This window comes from Macaca nemestrina, chromosome 18, assembly GCF_043159975.1.
Source record: "Macaca nemestrina isolate mMacNem1 chromosome 18, mMacNem.hap1, whole genome shotgun sequence".
Classification (NCBI taxonomy): Eukaryota; Metazoa; Chordata; class Mammalia; order Primates; family Cercopithecidae; genus Macaca; species Macaca nemestrina.
Window position 1 is genome coordinate 27601629 of NC_092142.1, and position 21892 is coordinate 27623520.

At 57.0% G+C, this 21892-nt stretch overlaps 5 protein-coding genes and 1 pseudogene across 11 annotated transcripts in view; 2 read left to right on the top strand and 4 right to left on the bottom strand.

Annotated features, from left to right (window-relative positions):
- LOC105482875 (sulfotransferase 1A1) overlaps positions 1–13687 on the bottom strand; it is a 25734-nt gene extending 12047 nt beyond the window's left edge. For both annotated transcript variants that reach the window (XM_071084340.1, XM_071084342.1), the window contains exon 1: positions 13612–13687. The gene's annotated coding sequence lies outside the window, so the exon portion shown is untranslated. The remainder of the gene's footprint in view (positions 1–13611) is intronic.
- Positions 915–2664, bottom strand: LOC139359857 (sulfotransferase 1A1-like; annotated as a pseudogene).
- Positions 6812–11449, top strand: LOC112426907 (SAGA-associated factor 29-like). The gene is made up of 4 exons (XM_071084348.1): positions 6812–7061; positions 7894–8023; positions 8094–8240; positions 8329–11449. Exons 1-4 carry the CDS (start codon positions 6962–6964, stop codon positions 8480–8482), a joined length of 531 nt encoding a protein of 176 aa, XP_070940449.1. The 5' UTR covers positions 6812–6961; the 3' UTR covers positions 8483–11449.
- LOC105482874 (sulfotransferase 1A3) lies at positions 8978–14325 on the bottom strand. Of its 5 annotated transcripts, none has more exons than XM_071084344.1 (8): positions 14205–14325; positions 12086–12268; positions 11856–11981; positions 11669–11766; positions 10170–10296; positions 9980–10074; positions 9303–9483; positions 8978–9176 (listed from the first exon to the last, which is right to left on the bottom strand). In XM_071084344.1, exons 2-8 carry the CDS (start codon positions 12231–12233, stop codon positions 9064–9066), a joined length of 888 nt encoding a protein of 295 aa, XP_070940445.1. In that variant the 5' UTR covers positions 12234–12268; positions 14205–14325; the 3' UTR covers positions 8978–9063. The 5 variants fall into 5 exon arrangements, with proteins under 5 accessions (XP_070940445.1, XP_011741597.1, XP_070940444.1 ...); XM_011743295.2 differs by having other exon boundaries at positions 12086–12237; positions 14205–14294; XM_071084343.1 differs by lacking the exon at positions 14205–14325 and adding an exon at positions 13858–13936 and having other exon boundaries at positions 12086–12237.
- A 1114-nt stretch (positions 14326–15439) lies between these two features.
- On the bottom strand, positions 15440–18805 carry LOC105482879 (SLX1 homolog A, structure-specific endonuclease subunit). The gene is made up of 6 exons (XM_011743303.2): positions 18618–18805; positions 18075–18126; positions 17639–17980; positions 15904–16031; positions 15648–15735; positions 15440–15568 (listed from the first exon to the last, which is right to left on the bottom strand). The coding sequence occupies exons 1-6, from the start codon at positions 18803–18805 to the stop codon at positions 15539–15541; spliced, it is 828 nt and encodes a 275-aa protein (XP_011741605.2). The 3' UTR covers positions 15440–15538.
- A 229-nt stretch (positions 18806–19034) lies between these two features.
- LOC105482878 (bolA family member 2B) lies at positions 19035–19968 on the top strand. 2 transcript variants are annotated; one of them, XM_011743302.3, is made up of 3 exons: positions 19035–19356; positions 19433–19530; positions 19829–19968. In XM_011743302.3, the coding sequence occupies exons 1-3, from the start codon at positions 19096–19098 to the stop codon at positions 19926–19928; spliced, it is 459 nt and encodes a 152-aa protein (XP_011741604.2). In that variant the 5' UTR covers positions 19035–19095; the 3' UTR covers positions 19929–19968. The 2 variants fall into 2 exon arrangements, with proteins under 2 accessions (XP_011741604.2, XP_024648919.1); XM_024793151.2 differs by having other exon boundaries at positions 19471–19530.
- Positions 19969–21892: the final 1924 nt, after the last annotated feature.

Below are 21892 nucleotides of genomic sequence, written 5' to 3' on the forward strand. Positions count from 1 at the left end.
GCCTGCCATCTTCTCCGCATAGTCCGCATCGAAGCGCTCATTCTGCGCCACGGTGAAGGTGGTTTTCCAGTCCCCAGCCATGCCTGGGGGAGGAAGGCAGAGAGGAAAGCTGAAGTCTCATCCCAGGGGAGGCCCCGAGTGCCTATGGGGAGGCTCCAGCCGCTGCTCCCACCTGCCCCAAACCCCCGTGCTGGCCGGCACCCACCTTTCCTCATGAAGGGGGACATGCTGCGGTCCATGAACTCCTGGGGGACGGTGGTGTAGTTGGCCATAGGGTTCTTCTTCATCTCCTTGAATGACGTGTGTTGAACCATGAGGTCCACGGTCTCCTCTGGCAGGGAGCGCCCCACAAACTGCAGGATCTTCCAAATCTCCCTTTTGGGGTTCTGAGCAGCAGAGGCTCCTCAGTGGAGGCTAGGTTTGCTGATTCAGGAAAATAAAAGGGGTCCCCTTCTCTAACCTCAGAGGGGAACTGGCCACTTCCACTAGAAAACCCACAGAGCCAGCTCCTCGACCCCCGGGGCCCCAGTCCCTGGGATAAAATGAATTGCTCTCTGCCCTCTGATCCCATCATGAGCTGGGCTTGGCTCCTATGGGTGAGGACTGGGATGGTCTTCTTCCGTGACTGTGGCCCTGGGTGGCACAACCTTTGGTGGGGATAATCAATAGGAGTAAGTATATAATCCGTGGCCACCCATGCAGCTGACTCAGCTGCGGGAGATGAGAGCTGTGTGGGGTCCGCTGCCAGGTGGGGCTGTAGCGGGGAGGCCTGGGCCAGGGAGGCAGGATGGGGAATCCGGACCCGCAGTGGGGGCTGCCCAGGAACGGGGCTGGGCGGCCTTGACGGGTCCCTGTGAGGTGCCTGCCGTCAGGTGTCACATGAGGGGAAGCATCGCACGTGGTCTCACCTCTTTCATGTCTTCATAGAAGAGGTAGAGAACAGGGTGGGTGTGGCTCAGCTCCCCCCACTCCTGCATGTGCTGGTACCAGGACCCGTAGGACACTGGAGAAGCGGGCAGGGGGCAGCGACACAGGGTTACTGTGCGTTGTAGCCACCACCTCTCGGCTCCACACCCTCCTTCCTCCCGTCAAACCCACCTTCTCCGGCCATGAACTTCTCCAGGAAGCTGTCCCAGGTCCCAGGCTCAGGGTGCGTCTTTTCCATACGGTGGAAATGGTAGTAGGAGACCGCCACATCCTTTGGGTTTCAGGCAACATAGACCACCTGCAGGGCAGAGGACCCAACCTCAGTGCCATCACCACACAGCTCGCCCCAGGCCACTCATCTCTTGGTTTAGCAAAGGAGGAACCTGAGGCTTAGCAGCTGACATGCTTGAGATCTTACGGCACAGGTAGGGCCAAGCTGGGATTTGAACCCTGCTCAGATGTCAAAGTCTGGCCTGGTCCCTGGATCCATATTCTACACTAATATAATCTGCATAAATGCCTTCACACCCCAATTTGGAGCAAGGTATGCCCGGTCCCCTCCAGCTCCCTCCTCAGTGGCCCCGTGAGCACCCACACGCTGCCTTTCTGAGGCAGACACTGAAGAGTCTTGTGTTTCTGGTCATCAGACCCTTGCCAGAGCAAGAAGCAGATGGTGTCCCCGCTGAAGACGAGACCAGGTTGAAAGAAGTGGAGCGACCTTCCCGGAAGAACAGGACCGAAGCTGGGTTGCGCCGGAGCCTCCTTCCCTGGATTCCCATGCCCCGCATCTGGACGTTTTTTGTTCTTTTTGGTTTTTTTCTTTCTTTGAGTCGGGGTCTCTCTCTGTCACACAGGCTGGAATGCAGTGGTGTGATCATGGCTCCACTGCAGCCTCAAACTTCTGGGCTGGGTGATCCTCCCAGATCAGTCTCCCAAGAAGCTGATACCACAGGCACATGCTACCACATCTGGCTTTTTTTTTTTTTTTTTTTTTTTTCTGGAAAGAGACTGCATCCCTATGTTGCCCATGCTGGTTTCCAACTTCTGGCCTCAAGTCAGCCTCCTGCCTTGGACTCCCAAAGTGCTGAGCTGATAGGCATAAACCACTGTGCCCGGACTCACGTTGACCTTCTGATCCAACAGAGTCTGGGGCAGCAGAGCCAGGGGCAGGTGTGTCTTCAGGAGCCGTGGGGCCGGTGTGTCTTTCAGAGTCTCCATCCCTGAGCAGTGGGTCAGGGAAGGTCTGGTGAGCTGAAGCCCCAGCCCTGTCTTCCTCCCCTCCCCTTGCACCCAGGACATGGTCACACACCTGAGGGAATCCCTGGGACTTTGAACTCAAGGAAGGGCACCCGCATGAAGATGGGAGCTCAGCGACACTTCTCCAGGTCGCCGCCTTGGTAGATCATGTCCAGAATCTGGCTCACCCAGGTAGTCCCTGGAGAGGGAGGGAGATGGGAGGTGAGCAGGCTGAGGGCACAACCTCGCTGGCCAAGGTGGGGACTGGCGCCTGGGAGAGGGTGGGTGGCCCTCCTCACCTACCGGACTTGGGGTAGGTGCTGATGAGCAGGTCATTGGGCCAGGCCCGGAAGCTCTGCAGGGGTCCCAGTGCCTCTGCAAAGTACTTGATGAGCGGAACCCCCTTCACGTACTCCAGTGGCGGGCGAGAGGTGTCCTGGATCAGCTCCATGTTCCTGCGTCAGGGGCGAGAGCCAGGCCTGTTCCCTTAACACCATCACAACAGCAAGAAAGCGGCATTCTTGCTTTTAGGGATGTCAGTGAGGCTTAGGGAGGCTGAGTGACTTGCCCACGCTCACAAAGCCAGTTAGTGGCGGGGCTGGGGCTGAAACCAGGTCAGCCTCTAATGCGGTGGTTCCCCAGCCTGGCCACACCTTTCATTCACCTGCAGAGCTGTTCAGAATCCCAGGGCCTGGGCCATGGTGCAGACCAGTGAAAGCACTCTCGCGGTGCGGGGCCCAGATAGCAGAGTGTGTGACGGTCTCCAGGAGAGTCCAGCTGCACTGAGGAAGCTCTAGGGCCTGGCTGTGCTGTCTCCCTACCAGCCAGTGCCCTTTGTCTCACCATTTCCTGCTGTGAACCCCCAGCCTCCACCCAGTGGGCTCCTCTCCCTGATGCTCCCCTCCTTGAGCCCCTCAGGCCCCTCACGTGTGGAAACCTACCAGGCTGGCCAGGCCTGTGATCCACTTGCCCGGCCACAGTCCATCTGGGCTCCAGGACAAACATGGTCCATTGAGCAACTGAGCTGGTATTGGGGGCCAGAGCCTGGTGTGGGAATGAACAAAACTCTGATGATTCAGCAGAATGAGGAGGGGACACGGTGGCTCATGCCTGGAAACCCAGAGCTTTGGAAGCCCAATGGGGAAGAATCACTTGAGCCTTAGACTTTGAGACCAACCTGGGCCATATAGCAAGACCCTATCTCTAGAAAAAATATGTTTAAAAATGAGCTGGGCAGCCAGGTGCAGTGGCTCACACCTGTAATCCCAGCATTTTGGGAGGTCGAGGTGGACAGATCACCTGAGGTCGGGAGTTCGAGATCAGCCTGACCAACATGGAGAAACCCCTTCTTTACGAAAAATACAAAATTAGCCAGGCGTGATAGTGCATGCCTGTAATCCCAGCTACTCGGGAGGCTGAGGCAGGAGAGTCACCTGAACCCGGGAGGCAGAGCTTGCAGTGAGCTGTATCACGCCATTGCACTCCAGCCTGGGCAACAAGAGTAAAACTCCGTCTCAAAAAAAAAAAAAAAAAAAAAAAAAACCTAAATTAAAAATAAGTTTGAAAAATTAGCTGGGCATGGTGGCTCTCTCCTGTACAGCCAGCTACCCGGGAGGCTGAGGCGTGATGTTCATTCGAGCCCATGATTTTGAGGCTGCAGTGAGCTACAGTTTGGCCACTGCACTCCAGACTGGGTGTCAGAGCCAAGCCCTGTCCCAAAGAAACAAAAATAAAAAAGAAGGAAGGGAAGCCAGGCTGGGGTTCCCCTAGTGAAACTGGATATCCATGGGGAAGCAGCCAGTATGGCAGAGGCCTCGGCTGCTGGAATGTTGGCTGCAGAAACTGAGTAGTGTGAGGGCGTCCTGGGCCATTCCGCTCTGGTACTCATCTGAGCTCTCTGGAATCTGGCTCTCTTGTCCTGGTGGCTGAGTGTGGGGAGTGTAGAGCTATGGTCTGCCCTGAGGGTGTGGTAGGTCCAGTGTGGGAGGGATCCAGAGTCAGGGCCAGACCTGGGTTTGCTCCGGGAAGGAAGGGGTGTGATTGAGAGTGAGGGAACTTCTCCATTACCCTCCTTAGCACCACAGCTGCAGCCAAGCTTAGAGTAATCTACAAAGCCAAGATGGGAGTTTAGTGTTTAGTTGTGATTAGAAAACACAAGAATAAAAGGCAAAAGAGCCCAATGTATGCATCTTTTTAAAATTTAGTTTAATTAATTAATTTATTTATTTTGAGAAGGAGTCTTGATCTGTTGCCCAGGCTGGAGTGCAGTGGCATGATCTTGGCTCACTGCAGCCTCCGCCTCACGGGTTCAAGCGATTCTCCTGCCTCAGCCTCCTGAGTAGCTGGGATTACAGGCACCCACCGCCACACCCAACTAATTTTTGTATTTTTAGTAGAGACGGGGTTTCTCCAATGTTGGTCAGGCTGGTCTTGAACTCCTAACCTCAGGTGATCTGCCCGCCTTGGCCTCCCAAAGTACTGGGATTACAGGCATGAGCCACCACGCCTGGCCCTTTTTTTAAATTTTTTGAGCTCTCACCAGTTTCCTGAGCTGCCCTCTGAATTCCACCCTACAGGGCAGGCCAATAGAGGAGCTTTTTCTAATTGACCCAGCCAAGGGAAGTGAGCTGGTGAGTAGGGAAAAATGGGTACTCACTAGACAGAAACGGGGCAGGTCATGTTTCCCAGGGCAGTCTTGAAGGCACCAATGCTTCTAGTCCAGTGCAGCCTACATGCAAGCCCCCAGCAGCCCAGGCATTCCAGGCTCTGACCACAAGGCCAGTCTGGAGTAATATGTGTGGGCAGAGTTGAAGGGGCAGTGGTGGAGCAGAGCATGGATGCATAGAACAAGAAAGAACAGACACTGGAGTCCCATCACCCTGGGAGCCAGCCCCAGTTTCATGGCTCTCGGAGAAACTGTTCTCGGAGGAACAGTTTCATGGCTCTCGGAGTATCGCTAGAAGATCCTAGAAAAACAGCAGCTTGTGGCACATGCTTTTGTTTCCCTGGGTTTGAAGGAGGCTTCAAGAGACCAGAGGAGGCTGAGGCTTGGAAGCCACAGGGCCCTGTGGAAGGAGTGCATCCCCCCATCCTCCTCGTTCTTTGTCCTCACTATTTAAAGTTCAAGGTCAAGCTGGGCATGAGACAGGTAACCATCTGAGTAAAGGTGAGTCTCCCAAGCTTTCCAAGAATTGCCTGAGTTCAGAGGCAAGCGGGCAGGTGGGAGTGTGGGGGAAGCTGAGGCACGGGGCTTCCAGGCAGAGAAGAGCTTGCTCACATGCTAGGGCCACAGGCCCGTCCTCCCTCTGGAAGCCCCTTGACTGGCAGGACCATGGGCTACTAGCTCTGCCCCCGCCCTCAGCAACCAACAGAAGGCACCCTTGACTCAGACTTTGTATTGCATTCCAGAAAAAAGCCCCAGACCCGCAGTGGGTGGCACAGAAAAAAGGTGGGAGGGGCGTTACACAGATCAATCCTATGAGGCAGGGGTGACTATTATTCACATCTTAGAGATGAGGAAATGGAGGTGGGGGGGTTAAAATCCTTGACCCCAGGGACTAAGCTGGCCAGTGTCCTGTGAGCATGAGCAGTTATTGATTGAGTCACAGCCTCACCACTGCAGCCAGAGCTGCCAGGTCACTGAACCTCTGCAGGGCAAGCCCTCTACTCACTCAAATTTACAGAGAGCTCAGTAGAAGCCAGGACCATCCTCTGTTATTTTATTAACTATTTGTTGGCCATCGGCTCTATGTGGGACTTTGTTCTACAGCAGTGACAAGAGCTGCCCTCAGGCAGTGGAGCACACAGGTTCGGAAGGGGTTTAATGAGATGCATAACATTTGTAGTACGGCAGACAATAAAAGTGTTCAGGAAAGGGGGGCGGGCAGGGAAGTGCACAAGAAAGAGCTGCAATTTTATTGTATTTTATTTTTTTAGAGACAGGGTCTTGGTCTTTCCCCCAGGCTGGAGTGCAATGGAGTGATCATAGCTCACTTCCGCCTCCAACTCCTGGCTCAAGCCATCCTCCCACCTCAGCCTCCCCCAAAGCTGGGACTACAACCTTGTGCCACCATGCCCGGCTTCTCAGGGCTGCAATTTCAAATCGGGCGATAGGGAAGACCTCCCTGTGGAGGTGGCAGGTTATCAAGACAGAAGGTGTAGAGAAGAACCTTCCAGTCAAAGGAAAAAGGCAGGTCCTGCTGTTCTCAGGAATGGCCATAAATACTATCATCCCCATCTTAGAGACGGGGACAGGGTCGCAAAATTGTCAGGGCGTTTCCTGGCTCCTCAACAGCTGGATCCAAAGTCCTCTGGAGGATAAGCCGCCCTGTCTGGGGCTGACCTCCCCTGGAGCGCGCGGGCGCGCAGGGCGCACAGGCCTCTTGGGCCCCGGGACCGGCTCAGGCTCAGGCTCGGCGTCAGCAAAGGGACCTGCGTGGCGCCCTGGGGCGGAGGAGGCCCGAAGGCCAGTGGTCAGTGCGGTGCGGCGGGCGGAGGTCGGGGAGCAGCGGGACCGGGAGGCGCGCCCAGGGCGGGGGTGCCAGGCCCACTCCAACCGCGGCGGGGTACGGGGTGGTCAGGACGGCTCCAGGCAGGGGTCGGACGCCAAATCCGGGCCACATGCCGCCGCCCGGTCTCCTTCCTTACCCGAAGGGCGGCCACGGCAGAAGGGAAGCCGTGCACGACGAGCACAATCTCCCTGGGGAGGAGAACAGCGATGTCCTGTGAGCCCCGCCGCGCCCCACTGCGGGCGTAGCCCAGCGCCCTCGCCGCGGGTTCCCTCGTATCCCGCCTGAGAATGGGGTCCTCACTCCCGGCTTCAGCTGAGCCCCAGGCCCTGCAACTCCTGAAGGCACGCCCCCTGCACCTGCCCACCTCAGGCCCCGCCTCCAGCCCAGGTACCCACCTCTTCCCGCTCCTCTCCCTCCTGTGCTCCACCCGACCCCAGCGTGCCCATCAAGACGCCTGCGCTGGACCCCAGCCTAGATCATCACCCTTGCCTCAGACAGCTTCTCCCCGGATTTCCACCGCCGAGATTCCCAGGGCACAGCCTCCCCGTTAGGCTCCTCCCCTGCGACTGGCTCAGTCCTCGCCCTAGACGCCCCGCCCATGTCACAGGCCTGGCGGGTCCCTCTCATCAGGCTTGTGCCCCCCGGTTCCACTTCCTCCAGGAAGCCTTCCTCCGGACAGAGAGACCCTTCCTTCCCCTGTTATCAGGGACCTCGCCCACTGGTCCGCCTAGCTCCACCTTTTTTGCGGCCCCATTGTGGTGCTGGACCTGACGAACAGGGTTGACAGTGAACCCCACATAGACAGGGCCCGGGTACCAGGGATTCAGGCAGTAGAGCAGCTGGACGCTGAAGAAGTGGCCGGCCTCACCCCGACTCCCGCTGGACCCTTCGAATTTTAGGAACTTTTCACTAACGAAACACATTTCTGTGTCAGCACCGACATCAAGAAGAGAACCTCACCAGTACCTCAGAACCCGCTTTGTCCCCCGCCTGGTTTCTTCCCTCGGGTGCCTGCTGTGCTGCCGTCTCACCCATCTGTAGTTCAGTGCAGCAGCCCCTGTAGGCCACCTGGCCGATCGGGTCACAGTCCTGCTGGACCCTCAGGTTCACTCAGGGGCTGGGGGTTCCCAGGGGGTCCTCCAACAGCTCAGTGCAGCATGCTGGGGGGTCAGGGCCAGCACCTGTCCCTGGGGCCTCAGGCCTCCCTTCCTTCCCACAGCGGCCAAGATCGCAGGTCTCTACAATGACTCAGAGCCACCCCGGAAGACCATGCGCAGAGGGGTGCTGATGACCCTGCTGCAGCAGTCGGCCATGACCCTGCCCCTGTGGATCGGGAAGCCCGGTGACAAGTGAGGGCAGCAGCTGCGAGGGAGGGGCTGGTGCCCGGGGGCTGGGACTGACCCTTTGTTCTGCTCACAGGCCCCCACTCCGCTGTGGGGCTGTCCCCGCCTCAGGGGACTACGTGGCCAGACCTGGAGACAAGGTGGCTGCCCGGGTGAAGGCTGTGGATGGAGACAAGCAGTGGATCCTGGCCAAGGTGGTCAGTTACAGCCATGCCACCAACAAGTGAGTGACAGCAGCCCGAGGGCTGCTCTCAGCCCCTTCTGTCCCCCTGCCCCACAGCCCCAGGATGACTACTCTATCCTGTTTGAAGACACCTCCTATGCAGAAGGCTACTCCCCTCACCTCAGTGTGGCCCAGAGGTAGCTGGTGGCTTCCAAGGAGCCCAAGAAAAAGTTACACCGCCCGGTGGACTCGACATCCTCCACCATCCTGGGGCAGGACAGCAGAGGATATGCTGGGATTAAACAGACATCCCCTCTCCACACATCTCCTGGGTTTTACTTCTCCAAACCCTTCTCCCTTGCCCAGACATGGTGACCTAGGGAGCTGGAGGCTGGGGGAGAGGTGACCATATCTGGCCCACTGGGCATTCACTCTTTCAGCTCAGAGTTTCTCTTCCTTTCCAATACAGGCTCTACATGAACACAAATCGTATTTTATTTTAATTGAACTTTATTTTCTTTGGAGGGAGGGTCTTGCTTGTCATCCAGGCTGTCGTGTATGGGCATAATCGTAACTCACGGTATCCACAACCTCCTGGGCTGAAATGATCCTCCAGCCTCTGCTTCCCAAGTAGCTGAGACTACAGGTAAGTGCCAGCACATGTGGCTAATTACGTTACATCTTTGTAGAGATGAGGTCTCACTATTTTACCAGGCTGGTCTCAAATGTGTGGCCTATTGCGATCCTCCCAGCTCAGCCTCCCAAATCGCTTGGATTGCAGACGTGAGCCACTGTGCCTGACTCAAAAATCATACTTTATTCTTGAGCCCATTGGTCAGGATAGATTCACACACTCCCTCAGCAGTGACCCCGGGAGCCGCTCTCACAGCTCAGAGCGGAAGCTGAGGCTGCAGCCTGCCATCTTCTCCGCATAGTCCTCATCGAAGCGCTCATTCTGCGCCACGGTGAAAGTGGTCTTCCAGTCCCCAGTCATGCCTGGGGGAGGAAGGGAGGAAGGGAGTAAAGCTGGAGTCCCGCCCAAAGGGAGGCTCTGAGTGCCAATGGGGAGGCTCCAGCTGCTGCTCCCACCGGCCCCAAACCCCCGTGCTGGCCGGCACCCACCTTTCCTCATGAAGGGGGAGATGCTGTGGTCCATGAACTCCTGGGGGACGGTGGTGTAGTTGGCCATAGGGTTCTTCTTCATCTCCCTGAATGACGTGTGTTGAACTATGAGGTCCACAGTCTCCTCTGGCAGGGAGCGCCCCACAAACTCCAGGATCTTCTGAATCTCCCTTTTGGGGTTCTGAGCAGCAGAGGCTCCTCAGTGGAGCAAAACAAAACAAGTCCCCTCTCTAACCTCAGAGGGGATCTGGCCACTTCCCCGAGAAACCCCGAAGAGCCTTGATCCCTGGGGCCCTGGTCCCTGGGATAAAATGAATTGCTCTCTGCCCTGTGATTCCATCATGAGCTGGGCTTGGCTCCTATGGGTGAGGACCGGGATGGTCTTTTTCCGTGACTGTGGCCCTGGGTGGCACACCCTTTGGTGGGGATAATCAATAGGACTAAGTATCTAATCCGTGGCCCCCCATGCAGCTGACTCAGCTGCAGGAGATGAGAGCTGTGTGGGACCCGCTGCCAGGTGAGGCTGTAGCGGGGAGGCCTGGGCCAGGGAGGCAGGATGGGAAATCCGGGCCTGCTGTGGGGGCCGCCCAGGAACAGGGCTGGGTGGCCTTGGCGGGTCCCTGTGAGGTGCCTGCCCCCAGGTGTCACATGAGGGGAAGCATCACAGGTGGTCTCACCTCCTTCATGTCTTCATAGAAGAGGTAGAGAACAGGGTGGGTGTGGCTCAGCTCCCACCACTCCTGCACGTGCTGGTACCAGGACCCGTAGGACACTGGAGAAGCGGGCAGGGGGCAGCAACACAGGGTTACTGTGCGTTGTAGCCACCACCTCTCGGCTCCACACCCTCCTTCCTCCCGTCACACCCACCTTCTCCGGCCATGAACTTCTCCAGGAAGCTGTCCCAGGTCCCAGGCTCAGGGTGTGTCTTTTCCATACGGTGGAAATGGTAGTAGGAGACCGCCACATCCTTTGGGTTTCGGGCAACATAGACCACCTGCAGGGGCAGAGGACCCAGCCCCAGCGCCATGACCACACAGCTCGCCCCAGGCCAGCTCATCTCTTGGATTGGCAAAGGAGGAACCTGAAGCTTAGAGGCTGACTTGCTTGAGATCTCACGGCACAGGTAGGCCAAGCTGGGATCTGAACCCTGCTCAGAAGCCAAAGTCCTGCCTGGTCCCTGAGACCATATTCTATACTAATATAATCTGCATCAATGCTGTCACACTCCGATCTGGAGCAAGGCATGCCCGGTCCCCACCAGCCCCCTCCTCTGCTGACCTGTGAGTACCCACACATTGCCTTTCTTAAGTGTGCACTGTAGAGACTCACTATCTTGGCATCGGACCTTCATCAGAGCAAGAGATAGACAGTGTCCTCTCTCAAGATATGATGAAGGCCGGGCACGGTGGCTCACGCCTGTAATCCCAGCACTTTGGGAGGCCAAGGTGGCCCGATCACCTGAGGTCAGGAGTTCAAGACCAGCCTGACCAACATGGCAAAACCCCATCTCTACCAAAAATACAAAATTAGTTGGGCGTGGTGGCAGGTACCTGTAATCCTAGCTCCTTGGGAGGCTAAAGCAGGAGAATCGCTTGAATCTAGGAGGCGGTGGTTGCAGTGAGCCAAGATAGCATCATTGTACTCCAGCCTGGGCAACAAGAGTGAAACTCTGTCTCAAAAAAAAAAAGAGAGAGAGAAAGAAAAAAGGGCCAGGCACAGTGGCTCACGCCTGTAATCCCAGCACTTTGTGAGGTCGAGGCGGGAAGATCACAAGGTCAAGAGTTCGAGATCCACTTGACCAACATGGTGAAACTCCGTCTCTACTAAAAAGAATACAAAAATTAGCTGGGCATGCTGACATGCCTGTAATCCCAGCTACTCAGGAGGCTGAGGTTGCAGTGAGCCGAGATCACGCCACTGCACTGCAGCCAAGGTGATAGAGCAAGACTCTGTCTCAAAAAAAAAAGATGTGATGATGAGCCTCGTAGAAGTGAGGAGGCCCTTCCAGAAGAACAGGAACATGGCTGGGGGGCGCCTGAGCTCCCCTTCCTGGCTTTCCTTGCCACTCAGCAGGAACTTTTTTTTTTTTGTAGAGATGGTTTTGCTGTGTTGCCCAGGCTGGAGGGCAGCAGCAGGATCAGGGCTCATTGCAGCCTCCAATTCACATAAACAATCCTCCCCGCTGAGCCTCCTAAGTGGGAACAGTCTGTGCCACCACACCAGGTTTTTAATTTTTTTTGTAGAGATGGGATGCCATCTCTACAGCAATGTTGCCCAGGCTGGTCTCCATCTCTCGCCTTCAAGGGATCCTCCCACCTCAGCCTCAAACTGGGATGACAGGTGTGAACCATTGTGCCAGGTCTCACCTTGACCTTCTGATCCAACAGAGTCTGGGGGAGCAGGGCCAGGGGCAGGTGTGACTTGATGAGCCGTGGGGCCGGTGTGTCTTTCAGAATCTCCATCCCTGAGCAGTGGGTCAGGGAAGGTCTGGTGAGCTGAAGCCCCAGCCCTGTCTTCCTCCCCTCCCCTTGCACCCAGGACCCAGCCATGCACCTGAGGGATCCCCTGGATCATTGGCCTCAAGGAAGGGCACCCGTATGTAGATGGGAGCCCGGTTACACTTCTCCAGGTCGCCACCCTGGTAAATCATGTCCAGTATCTGGCTCACCCAGGTGGTGCCTGGAGAGGGAGGGAGATGGGAGGTGAGCAGGCCGAGGGCACAACCTCGCTGGCCAAGGTGGGGACTGCCACCTGGGAGAGGGTGGGTGGCCCTCCTCACCTACCGGACTTCGGGTAGGTGCTGATGAGCAGGTCATCAGGCTGGGCTTGGAAGCTCTGCAGGGGTCCCAGTGCCTCTGCAAAGTACTTGATGAGCGGAACCCCCTTCACGTACTCCAGTGGCGGGCGAGAGGTGTCCTGGATCAGCTCCATGTTCCTGCGTCAGGGGCCAGAGCCAGGCCCATTCCCTTAACACCATCACAACAGCACCATGTGCGGAATTCTTTTTTTTTTTTTTTCTCAGATAGAGTCTCACTCTGTCACTCAAGCTGGAGTGCAGTGGCACAATCTCAGCTCACTGCAAACTCTGCCTCTTGGGTTCAAGCAATCCTCCCACCTTGGCCTCGCAAGTAGCTAGGATTACAAGCATGTACAACCACGCTCAGCTAATTTTTTTTTTTTTTTAAGTAGAGACAGGGTTTCACCATGTTGGCCAGGCTGGTCTCGAACTCCTGGCCTCAAGTGATTCATCTGCCTCGGCCTCCCAAAGTGCTGGGATTACAGGTGTGAGCCAGCGCCCGGCTGCCCCTTGGCAGAGATTTTGCTTTCAGGGATGTCACTGAGGCCTAGGGAGGCAGAGCAACTTGCCCGTGCTCACAAGGCCAGTCAGTGGCGGGTCTGGGACTGAAACCAGGTCAGCCTCTAGTGCGGTGGTTCCCCAGCGTGGCCACACCTTTCATTCACCTGCAGAGCTGTTCAAAATCCCAGGGCCTGGGCCATGGTGCACACCAGTGAAAGCACCCTCGCGGCGCAGGTGTGTGATGGTCTCCAGGAAAGTTCAGCTGCACTGAGGAAGCTCCAGGGCCTGCCTGTGCCCTTTGTCTCACCATTTCCTGCTGTGACCCCCAGCCTCCATCCAGTGGGCTCCTCTCCCCAATGCTCCCCTCCTTGAGCCCCTCAGGCCCCTCACATGTGGAAACCTCCCAGGCTGGCCAGGCCTGTGATCCACTTGCCCGGCTACAGTCCATCTGGGCTCCAGAACAAACACGGCCCATTGAGCAACTAAGCTGGTATTGGGAGCCAGAGCCTGGTGTGGGAATGAAAACTCTGATGACTCAGCAAAAGGAGGGGCGCAGGCAGGGTGACTTCGGCCTGTAATCCCAGAGCCTTGGGAGGCCAACGGGAAAGGATCCCTTGAGCCCCGGAGTTTGAGACCAACCCGGACAACAAAGCAACCCCTCTCCTCTACAAAAAATAGTTTTCAAAATTAGCCGGGTGTGGTGGCTTGCTCTTGTAACCCCAGCTACTCAGGAGGCTGAGGCGGCTGGATTGCCTTAGCCTAGGAATTTGAGGCTGCAGTGGGCCAGGATCCCACTACACTCCAGACTGGGTGACAGAGCAACACCTTGTCTCAAAAATATACAAAGGAAAAGAAGGAATGGAGGGGGATTCTGGCCAGACTGGGTTGTCTAATTGAAATGGGATATCCATGGGAAAGGGCAGGAACGACAGAGGCCTCAGCTTCTGGAATGTTGGAGCCACAAGCTGAGCAGGGTGAGGGCACCCTGAGCCATTCCACTGTGTCACTCACCTGAGCTCTCGGGAACCTGGCCTGTGCTCTCCTTGCCTGCAGGGGCTGAGTGTGGATGCAGTGTAGGGAGTGCAGGGCTGCTCTCTGCCCTGAGGGTTTTGAAGGTCCAATGTGGGAGGGATCTAGAGTCAGGGCTGGGACTTGACTCAATTCCAGGAAGGAAGGGGTGGGGTTGAGGGTGGGGAAGCTTCTCTATTACCCCCCTTAGCACCACAGCTCCAGCCAAGCTTGGAGTGATCTACAAACCCAAGATGTGAGGCCCAGGCTGCAGTGCAGTGGCACGATCTCGGTTCACTGTAACCTCCACCTCCTGGGTTCAGGTGATTCTCCTGTCTCAGCCTCCCAAGTAGCTGGGATTACAGGTGTGCGCCACCAGACCCGGCTAATTTTTCCTTTTTCAGTAGAGACGGGGTTTCACCATGTTGGCCAGGCTGGTCTCAAACTCCTGAGCTCAGATGATCCGCCTGCCTCGGCCTCCCAAAGTGCTGAGATTACAGGCCTGGCTGACAAGCTTTCTCTAATTGACCCAGGCAAGGGAGGTGAGTGGATGGAAGGGAAAGGTGGGATACGCAGGCCTGGGAAAAGTCACCTACCTGCTGGCTACAGGCCAGTCTTGAAGGCGGCAGGGGTTCTGGCCCAGTGCAGTCCATAGGCCCCCAGCAGCCCAGGCATTCTAGGCTCTGACCACAAGGCCAGTCTGGAGTGATGTGTATGGGCAGAGTGAAGGGACAGAAGTGGAGCAGAGCATGGACGTACAGAACAAGAAAGAGGCTGAGCATGGTGGCTCACACCTGTAATCCCAGTACTTTGGGAGGCTGATGTGGCAGGATCACATGAGGTCAGCAGTTCAAGACCAGGCTGGCCAACATGGTAAAACCCTGTCTCTACTAAAAATACAAAAATTAGCTGGGCATGATGGCGGGCACCTGTAATCCTAGCTACTTGGGAGGCTGAGGCAAGAGAATCGCTTGAACCCAGGAGGCGGAGGTTTCGGTGAGCCAAGATCATGCCACTGCACTCCAGCCTGGGCAACAGAGTGAGACTCTGTCTCAAAAAAAAAAAAAAAAAAAAAAAAGACCAGGTGTAGTGATTCATGCCTGTAATCCCAGCACTCTGGGAGGACGAGGCGGGCAGATTATGAGGTCAGGAGTTCCAGACCAGCCTGGCCAATATAGTGAATCCCCGTCTCTACTAAAAATACAAAAATTACCCAGGCGTGGTGGCACATTACTATAGTCCCAGCTACTTGGGAGCCTGAGGCAGGAGAACTGCTTGAACCTCAGAGGCGGAGGTTGCAGTGAGCCAAGACTGCGCCATTGTGCTCCAGCCTGGGTGACAAAAAAAAAAAGAAAGAACAAGAAAGGACAAGGACACTAGAGTCCCATCGCCCTGGGAGCCAACCCCAGCTTCATGGCTCCCAGGCAACCTCACAGAGCATCAGTAGAAGATCCTAGAAGAACAACAACCCTGGCAAGTGCTTTTCTTTCCCGGGGTTTGAAGGAGGCTCCACAGGCAAGAGATTAGAGGCTCCACAGACAAGAGACTGGAAGCCACAGGGCCCCCTGGAAGGAGGGCATCCCCCATCCTCCGTGGTCTTTGTCCTATTTGCATTCAATTCCAAGGTAAGTCTCCCAGGCTTTCAAGAATTGCATGACCTCAGAGGCAAGTGGGGGAAAACTGAGGCATAGGGTTTCCAGGCAGAGTAGAAGCTGTTCACATGCTAGTGCCAGGGGCCCCTCCTGCCTCCTCTGTGCCCCTGAGGAAGCCCCGTGACTGGCAGGACCTTGGGTTGCTAGCTCCACTCCCACCCTGGGCATCCACCATAAGGCACCCTTGACTCAGACTTTATTGTACTCAAGTAAAAACCCGCCGGACCCGCGGCAGGTGGCACAGAAAAGAGGTAGGAGGTGGGTAGGGACACTGAGGATCAGGTCTCCAGCAGGTCTGTCCAGTGTGCCTGCAGAGGCAAGAAAGTTGGTCACAGGCAAACCAGGGCAGACAGCAGGGTAGGGAGCCCGCCACCAAAGCCCACTCACCTCTTCTAATTCTGAGTCTTCTACTTCTTTCTCAGTGTCCATCTGGCACAGCCAGATCAGGTCTCCCCAAAGCAGTGACTTCTCACAGCTACCAAGGAGAGGGGCAGGTAGGAGATACAGAGTCAGATGCCACAAGCCCCCGCCAGTATCGGCCCTGGATGCTGAGATCAGGACTCAGCTGCCTGGGCCTGGATTGCACAACTGGGCACCCTCTTCCCAGAGCTGGACCAGGCTGGGGCTGGGGGACTGCACTCACCTAGGGCATTGGCCCTCTAGGGGCAGAAGCTGCCCTGGTTCTTCCCGAAGGAACTCCTCTGCCAGGCAGATCACGTGGGCCCTTAGCCAGCAGCCAGGGTTGGGGCAACACAAGGGCCCCTCTTCATCCTGTCCCAGGCAGCCGGCAGGTAAGAGACAAGGAGGGAGAGGGAGCTGGCAGCAAGCCCCCTGCGCAGCAGACACTGTTCCGGGCATCACACAGCTGCATTCCGTGAGGCAGCAGCGACTCTTATTTGCATCTTACGAATGAAGAAACTGAGGTGCAGGGTTAAAATCCTTGCCCCTGGGACTAAGCTGGTGAATGCCCTGTGAACATCAGCAGTGACTGATTAAGTCACAGCCTCACCACTGCAGCCAGGACTGAACTTCCTCACAGCTCAACAACCCCCGGCAGGTCACTGAATCTCCACAGGGCAAGTCCTCCACTCACTGGCAATTACCAGGAGCTCTGTAGAAGGCACCCATCATCCATTATTTTATTAAATATTTAAGCCGGGCACAGTGGCTCATGCCTGTAATACCAGCATTTTGGGAGGCTTAGGTGGGCAGGATCACCTGAGGTCAGGAGTTTGAGACCAGCCCGGCCAACATGGTTGAAACCCCGTCTCTACTAAAAAAACAAAAATTAGCCAGGCGCGGTGGCAGGTGCCTATAATCCCAGCTACTCCAGAGGCTGAGGCAGGAGAATTGCTTGAAACCGGGAGGCAGAGGTTGCGGTGAGCCAAGATTGCACCATTACATTCCAGCCTGAGAAAGAGTGAGATTCCGTCCCAAAAAAAAAGAAAAAGAAAATTTCTGGGCCATCGGCTCTGTGCAGAACGTTGTTCCACAGCAGTGGTAAGTGCTGCCCTCCAAGAGTGCAGTATGGCAGTTGGGGTGGGAGTGACTAATGAGATCAACAAAACACGTAGCATGCCAGACAATATTAAGTGTTAAGGGAAAGGGGGTAGCAGAAAAGTGCACAAGAATGAGCTGCAATTCATTACATTGTTTTAGAGACAGGGTCATGTCCAGGCATGATGGCTCACGCCTATAATCCCAGCACTCTGGGAGGCTGAGGCAGGCAGATCACTTGAGGTCAGGAGTTTGAGACCAGCCTGGCCAACATGGTGAAACCCCATCTCTACTAAAAACACAAAAATTGGGCAGGTGTGGTGGCACACTTGGGAGGTTGAGACAGGAGAATCGCTTGAACCTGGGAGGCGGAGGTTCCAGTGAGCTGAGATCACTGCACTCCAGCCTGGGCAACAGAGCAAGACTCCCTCTAAAAAAAAGAGAGAGATAGACAGGGTCATGCCCTGTCGACCACACTGGAGTGCAGCGGAGCGATCGTAGCTTACTGCAGCCTTGAACTCCTGGGCTTAAGCAATCCTCCCACCACAGCCTTCCCAGTAGCTGGGATTAGTCTCCTGCTTGCCACCATGCCCGACTACTCAGAGCTGCGATTATAAATCGGGAACCAGAGAAGACCTCACTGAGAAGGTGGTAGGTTATCAAGACAGATGGCCTAGGGAAGAATCTTTTCATCAAAGGGGAAATGGTGAAGGCCCTGAGCAGGTCCTGCTTTGCTCAGGAATGGCCGTAAGTACTACAGCATCTGCATCTTAGAGATGGGGATAGGGTGGCCAAAGAGTGTCAGTGGGTTTCCCTCAAGAAAGAGCTGGATCCGAAGTCGTCTGGACCCTAGAGCCACCCGTGCCTGGCGGGGACCTCACCTGGATGGTCTGGGCGCACAGGGAGCAGCAAGCCCCTGGATCCCCCTGGTCTGGCTCAGGCTCAGCGTCATCAAAGGGACCTGCGCGGCACCTTGGGGCCGGGGCCTGGGGCGGTGGAGGCCCGAAGGCTAGGGGCACGTGCGGCGGCGGCGGCAGGCAGAGGTCCTGGCGGAGGTCGGGGAGCAGCCAGCGCAACGTGAGCGGGAGGCGCGCCCAGGGCGGTGCGCGCAGCATGTGCGCCAGCACGCGCAGGTGGAACGCGAAGGCCGTCTCTCCGCGCAGGCGAGGCCCCACGTGCGCCAGGCGGCGCGAGGCGTGAGGATGTTGCCAGGCCCACTCAAACTGCGGGCGGGGTACAGGGTCGTCAGGGCGGCTCGGAGCAAGGGGCGGACCCCAAGCCCTCACCCGGCCGCTGCCGCCCCGTCTCCTTCCTTACCCGAAGGGCAGCCACGGCGGACGGGAAGCCGTGCACGACGAGCACCATCTCCCTGGGGAGGAGAAAGGGGGTGTCCCTGTCGCAGCCCAGAGCCTTAGCCGCGGGTCCCCTCCAATCCCACCCAAGAGCAGGGTCCTCATTCCCGGCTTCAGCCGAACTCCAAGCCCCGCCCCGGCCTGAAGGCACGCCTCCTGCACCTGACCACCTCAGGCCCTGCCTCCAGCCCAAGTACTCACCTGTCCCCCCCCTCCTCTCCCTCCTGCGCTCCACCCGACCCCAGCGTGCCCACCAAGACCCCTACGCTGGAACCCAGCCTGGATCACCGCCCCCGCCCCAGCTAGCTCCTTCCCTGAGTTCCGCCGCGGAGATGCCCCGGGCACCGCCTCCCCGTCACGCTCCTCCCCTGCGACAGGCCCAGTCCCCGCCCCGGACGCCCCGCCCATGTCACAGTCCTGGCCGATATTTCTCATCAGGCCTGTGCCCCGCGGGGTCCCCCTCGTCCGGGAAGCCCTCCTCCCGGCACAGAAGCCCTCCCTGTCTCACCAAGGCCCTCGCCCGCTGGTCCGCCAGGCCCCGCCTTTTTTGCGGCCCCCATTGTGCTGCTGGACCCGACGAGCAGGGTTGACAGTGAACCCCACGTAGACGCGGCCCCGGTACCGGGGGTTCAGGCAGTAGAGCAGGTAGACGCCGAAGAAGCGCCCTGGCCTCGCCGTGACCCCCGCGGGACCCATCGGGCCTGTGGTTCGGGAACCGCAGCAGGGGGTTGATTGCCGTGACCTAGGGTCCAGGGGAGGGGTGGATCGCTAGGGCTGCAGGGTGCTTGCTTCGGAACAAGCTCTCGGGGACTATCCGGAGGCAGCCTGGAGGCCGCCGTAGCGCGGGTATGTGCCCCTCTCCTGTCTGGAGGCGGGTGTAGAAGTCCGACCGCGGAAGCCAGACTGCTGTCCTGTCAGCGAGCGCCTACCATTCAGCATTGGCTCCGCCCGAGTCCCACCTTCCTCAGGCTCTGATTGGCTGGTAGATGGCAAGCGCGAAAAGCCCGGACCGTTGGAAAGCCCGGCTGCTTGAGGGCGGAAGTACTGCGTTGACGTACGCCTTAGTAAGGGCGGAAGTGAGTTTCCCAGCGGAAGTGGCTCCTGTAAGGCTGCAAAGCAGCGTGGCCGGCGTCGGAGCAGGGGTTGTGTCCCCGCTGGGCTGCCGTCCCAGCTGGACTACCGCCATGGAACTCAGCGCCGAATACCTCCGGGAGAAGCTGCAGCGGGACCTGGAGGCGGAGCATGTGGTGAGTTGAGCCGCCGGACGGGAGAAAAGAGCTCGGGAGGCAGGTTCGGCACCATTCATATTCTTCCGCTCGGTAGGAGGTGGAGGACACGACCCTCAACCGTTGCGCCTGTAGCTTCCGAGTCCTGGTGGTGTCGGCCAAGTTCGAGGGGAAACCGCTGCTTCAGAGACACAGGTGAGGCCCTGGGAGCACCTTGCCCAGCGCGGTCTCAGCTCCTGCACCACAACCCCAGCCACTCCCCCTACCCCTGCAACCTAACTCCCGCACTCCCCCGCGGCGTGGCTCAGGGACCTTGAGGATCCCGCTTTCGTGACCCCTGCTTCGAGTATTTCGATGTAGACCCTCTCCCCACGTATGTGTTCCCACGGCCCGGGGACTACAACCTTGGAGACACCCACAGTCTCTGGGGTCACCCTAGTCTCGGGGTGTGCGATCCTCGCCTGCCTTTTCCTAACCCCATCTCTCGCCCCAGGCTGGTAAACGCGTGCCTAGCAGAAGAGCTCCCGCACATCCATGCCTTTGAACAGAAAACCCTGACCCCAGAGCAGTGGGCACGTGAGCGACAGAAATGAGAGACTGGGATCTACACAGCCATTAAATTATAAATCTGGACCAGCTTCTGTGTCGGTGTGTGTGTGGGAGGGGTGCTGAGGCCGAGTCTAGGACCTGGCCTCTCCCTGCCCCGCCTCCGTCCATTGTTTTACCTTGGACACGTCCGTCTCCCCATCTAGGCCTCTATCCCTGCTTGTAAAATGAAAGTTCTACTGTAAAAGTCCCTTCCAGGGTCTACCGAGAAAGCCTTCTCTCTGTAACTCTGTGTAGACGTCTGGGAGTCTGTACTGCCACCAGCCACCCAACTCCCAGAGAGCTCAGGGTTCCTGCTCTCTGCTAGCCTTCAAGATGCAGAGATGAGAAAGTGATCCGGGTTTCAGGGCCCTGACCGGTTGAACAAACCTCTCCCTCTCCCCGACATCACTGCAGTATCAGAGGCACCATATAGAATTCCACATATTCCCTGCAGGTTCCCCCGACCTTCTCAGGCCCAAGAGGGAGTGTGCCCAAGTAGGGGCTCATCAACACCTGGAATGCTGATGTTTTCAGACCCGCTGGGGAAGGTTCCAGTGGCCCCATAGCCCTGGGCTTGGTGTGTCTACAGCTGCCCCTTGGAGGACCATGGAAGTTTTCGGAATAGTGGGTGTGGGACGGGGATTGGGGTGAGATTAGAGCAGGAATATAAGGCTGACCTGAGTCAGAAAATTGGGGCAGGTGATGCCCTGGTATGAGTCTTCACCACAGGTGAGTAGGGTTGCTAGGACTTCGGTTTTTTTAATTGTTTTTTGTTTATTTGTTTGAGACAGGGTCTTGCTCTGTCGCCCAGGCTGGAGTGCAGTGGCACTATCTCAGCTAATTGCAACCTCTGCCTCCCAGGTTGGAAAGATTCTTGTGCTTCAGCCTCCTGAGTAGCTGGGATTACAAGCATGCGCCACCATGCCCGGCTAATTTTTGTACTTTTAGTAGAGGCAAGGTTTCACCATGTTGGCCAGGCCGGTCTCAAACTCCTGGCCTCAAGTGATCTGCCTGCCTTGGTCTCCCAAAGTGCTGGGATTATAGGCGGGAGCCACTGTGCCTGGCCCAGGTTGCTAGGACTTCGAACAGAGGTCCTTGAGACCTAGGGAGGGAGCCCCAGTTGGGGCCAGGGCTTGTTGAGAGTGAGAAATTGCAAGTTTCAGCCATCACACACTCTGTTCTCCTGCGTTTTTGTTTGTTTGTTTGTTTGTTTGTTTGTTTGTTTTTTAGATGGAGTCTTGCTGTGTTGCCCAGGCTGGAGTGCAGTGGCGCGATCTTGGCTCACTACAACTTCCGCCTCCTGGGTTCAAGCGATTCTCCTACCTCAGCCTCCCTAGTAGCTGGGATTACAGGTGCACGCCACCACGCCCAGCTAATTTTTGTTTTTGTGTTTGTTTTTGAGACGGAGTTTTGCTCTCGTTGCCCAGGCTGGAGTGCAATGGCATGATCTCAGCTCACCACAACCTCCGCCTCCTGGGTTCAAGCGATTCTCCTGCCTCAGCCTCCCAAGTAGCTGGGATTACAGGTGCCCACCACCACGCCCGGCTAATTTTGTATTTTTAATAGAGATGGGGTTTCTCCACGTTGGTCAGGTTGGTCTTGAATTCCCAACCTCAGGTGATCCGCCCGCCTCGGCCTCCCAAAGTGTTGGAATTACAGGCATGAACCACCATGCCCGGCTTTCTTTTGTTTTCTTCCCACACCTCTAGTGCCCAGGTAGTTTTCTATGGCATACTGAAGAGGTGGGGCCTGGAAATGAGGCAATGGGTGGTCCCTGCTTGATATGAACCAAACCCCACTATGGCTAAGACGCCCATCCCAGATAGCCCTGTGTCCTCCCATCTCAGGATCACCCACTAAGTTGGGCATCAAAACCTATTCCCACGCCCACTCCCCACAAGGCATGACAGACCTGTTCTGGCCAGGTCCCTCACAGAGGCCAGGCCTAGACAGAACCCACAGGAAGGGC

Bases quoted from the DNA above. Each gene is read 5' to 3' on its own strand.
- LOC112426907 (XM_071084348.1), top strand. From the start codon at position 6,962: ATGGGGTCCTCACTCCCGGCTTCAGCTGAGCCCCAGGCCCTGCAACTC. The intron at 7,062-7,893 runs GTACCCACCTCT...TCCTTCCCACAG, and splicing joins AGGCCCCGCCTCCAGCCCAG to CGGCCAAGATCGCAGGTCTC. The intron at 8,241-8,328 runs GTGAGTGACAGC...TCCTGTTTGAAG, and splicing joins TACAGCCATGCCACCAACAA to ACACCTCCTATGCAGAAGGC.
- LOC105482874 (XM_071084344.1), bottom strand. From the start codon at position 12,233: ATGGAGCTGATCCAGGACACCTCTCGCCCGCCACTGGAGTACGTGAAG. The intron at 11,982-12,085 runs GTAGGTGAGGAG...CTCCCTCTCCAG, and splicing joins CAGCACCTACCCGAAGTCCG to GCACCACCTGGGTGAGCCAG. The intron at 11,767-11,855 runs GTGCATGGCTGG...CCCACTGCTCAG, and splicing joins TGATCCAGGGGATCCCTCAG to GGATGGAGATTCTGAAAGAC.
- LOC105482879 (XM_011743303.2), bottom strand. From the start codon at position 18,805: ATGGGTCCCGCGGGGGTCACGGCGAGGCCAGGGCGCTTCTTCGGCGTC. The intron at 17,981-18,074 runs GTAAGGAAGGAG...CCCCGCCCGCAG, and splicing joins CCGCCGTGGCTGCCCTTCGG to TTTGAGTGGGCCTGGCAACA. The intron at 15,569-15,647 runs GTGAGTGGGCTT...TTGCCTCTGCAG, and splicing joins AAGACTCAGAATTAGAAGAG to GCACACTGGACAGACCTGCT.
- LOC105482878 (XM_011743302.3), top strand. From the start codon at position 19,096: ATGGCAAGCGCGAAAAGCCCGGACCGTTGGAAAGCCCGGCTGCTTGAG. The intron at 19,357-19,432 runs GTGAGTTGAGCC...TCCGCTCGGTAG, and splicing joins ACCTGGAGGCGGAGCATGTG to GAGGTGGAGGACACGACCCT. The intron at 19,531-19,828 runs GTGAGGCCCTGG...CTCTCGCCCCAG, and splicing joins CCGCTGCTTCAGAGACACAG to GCTGGTAAACGCGTGCCTAG.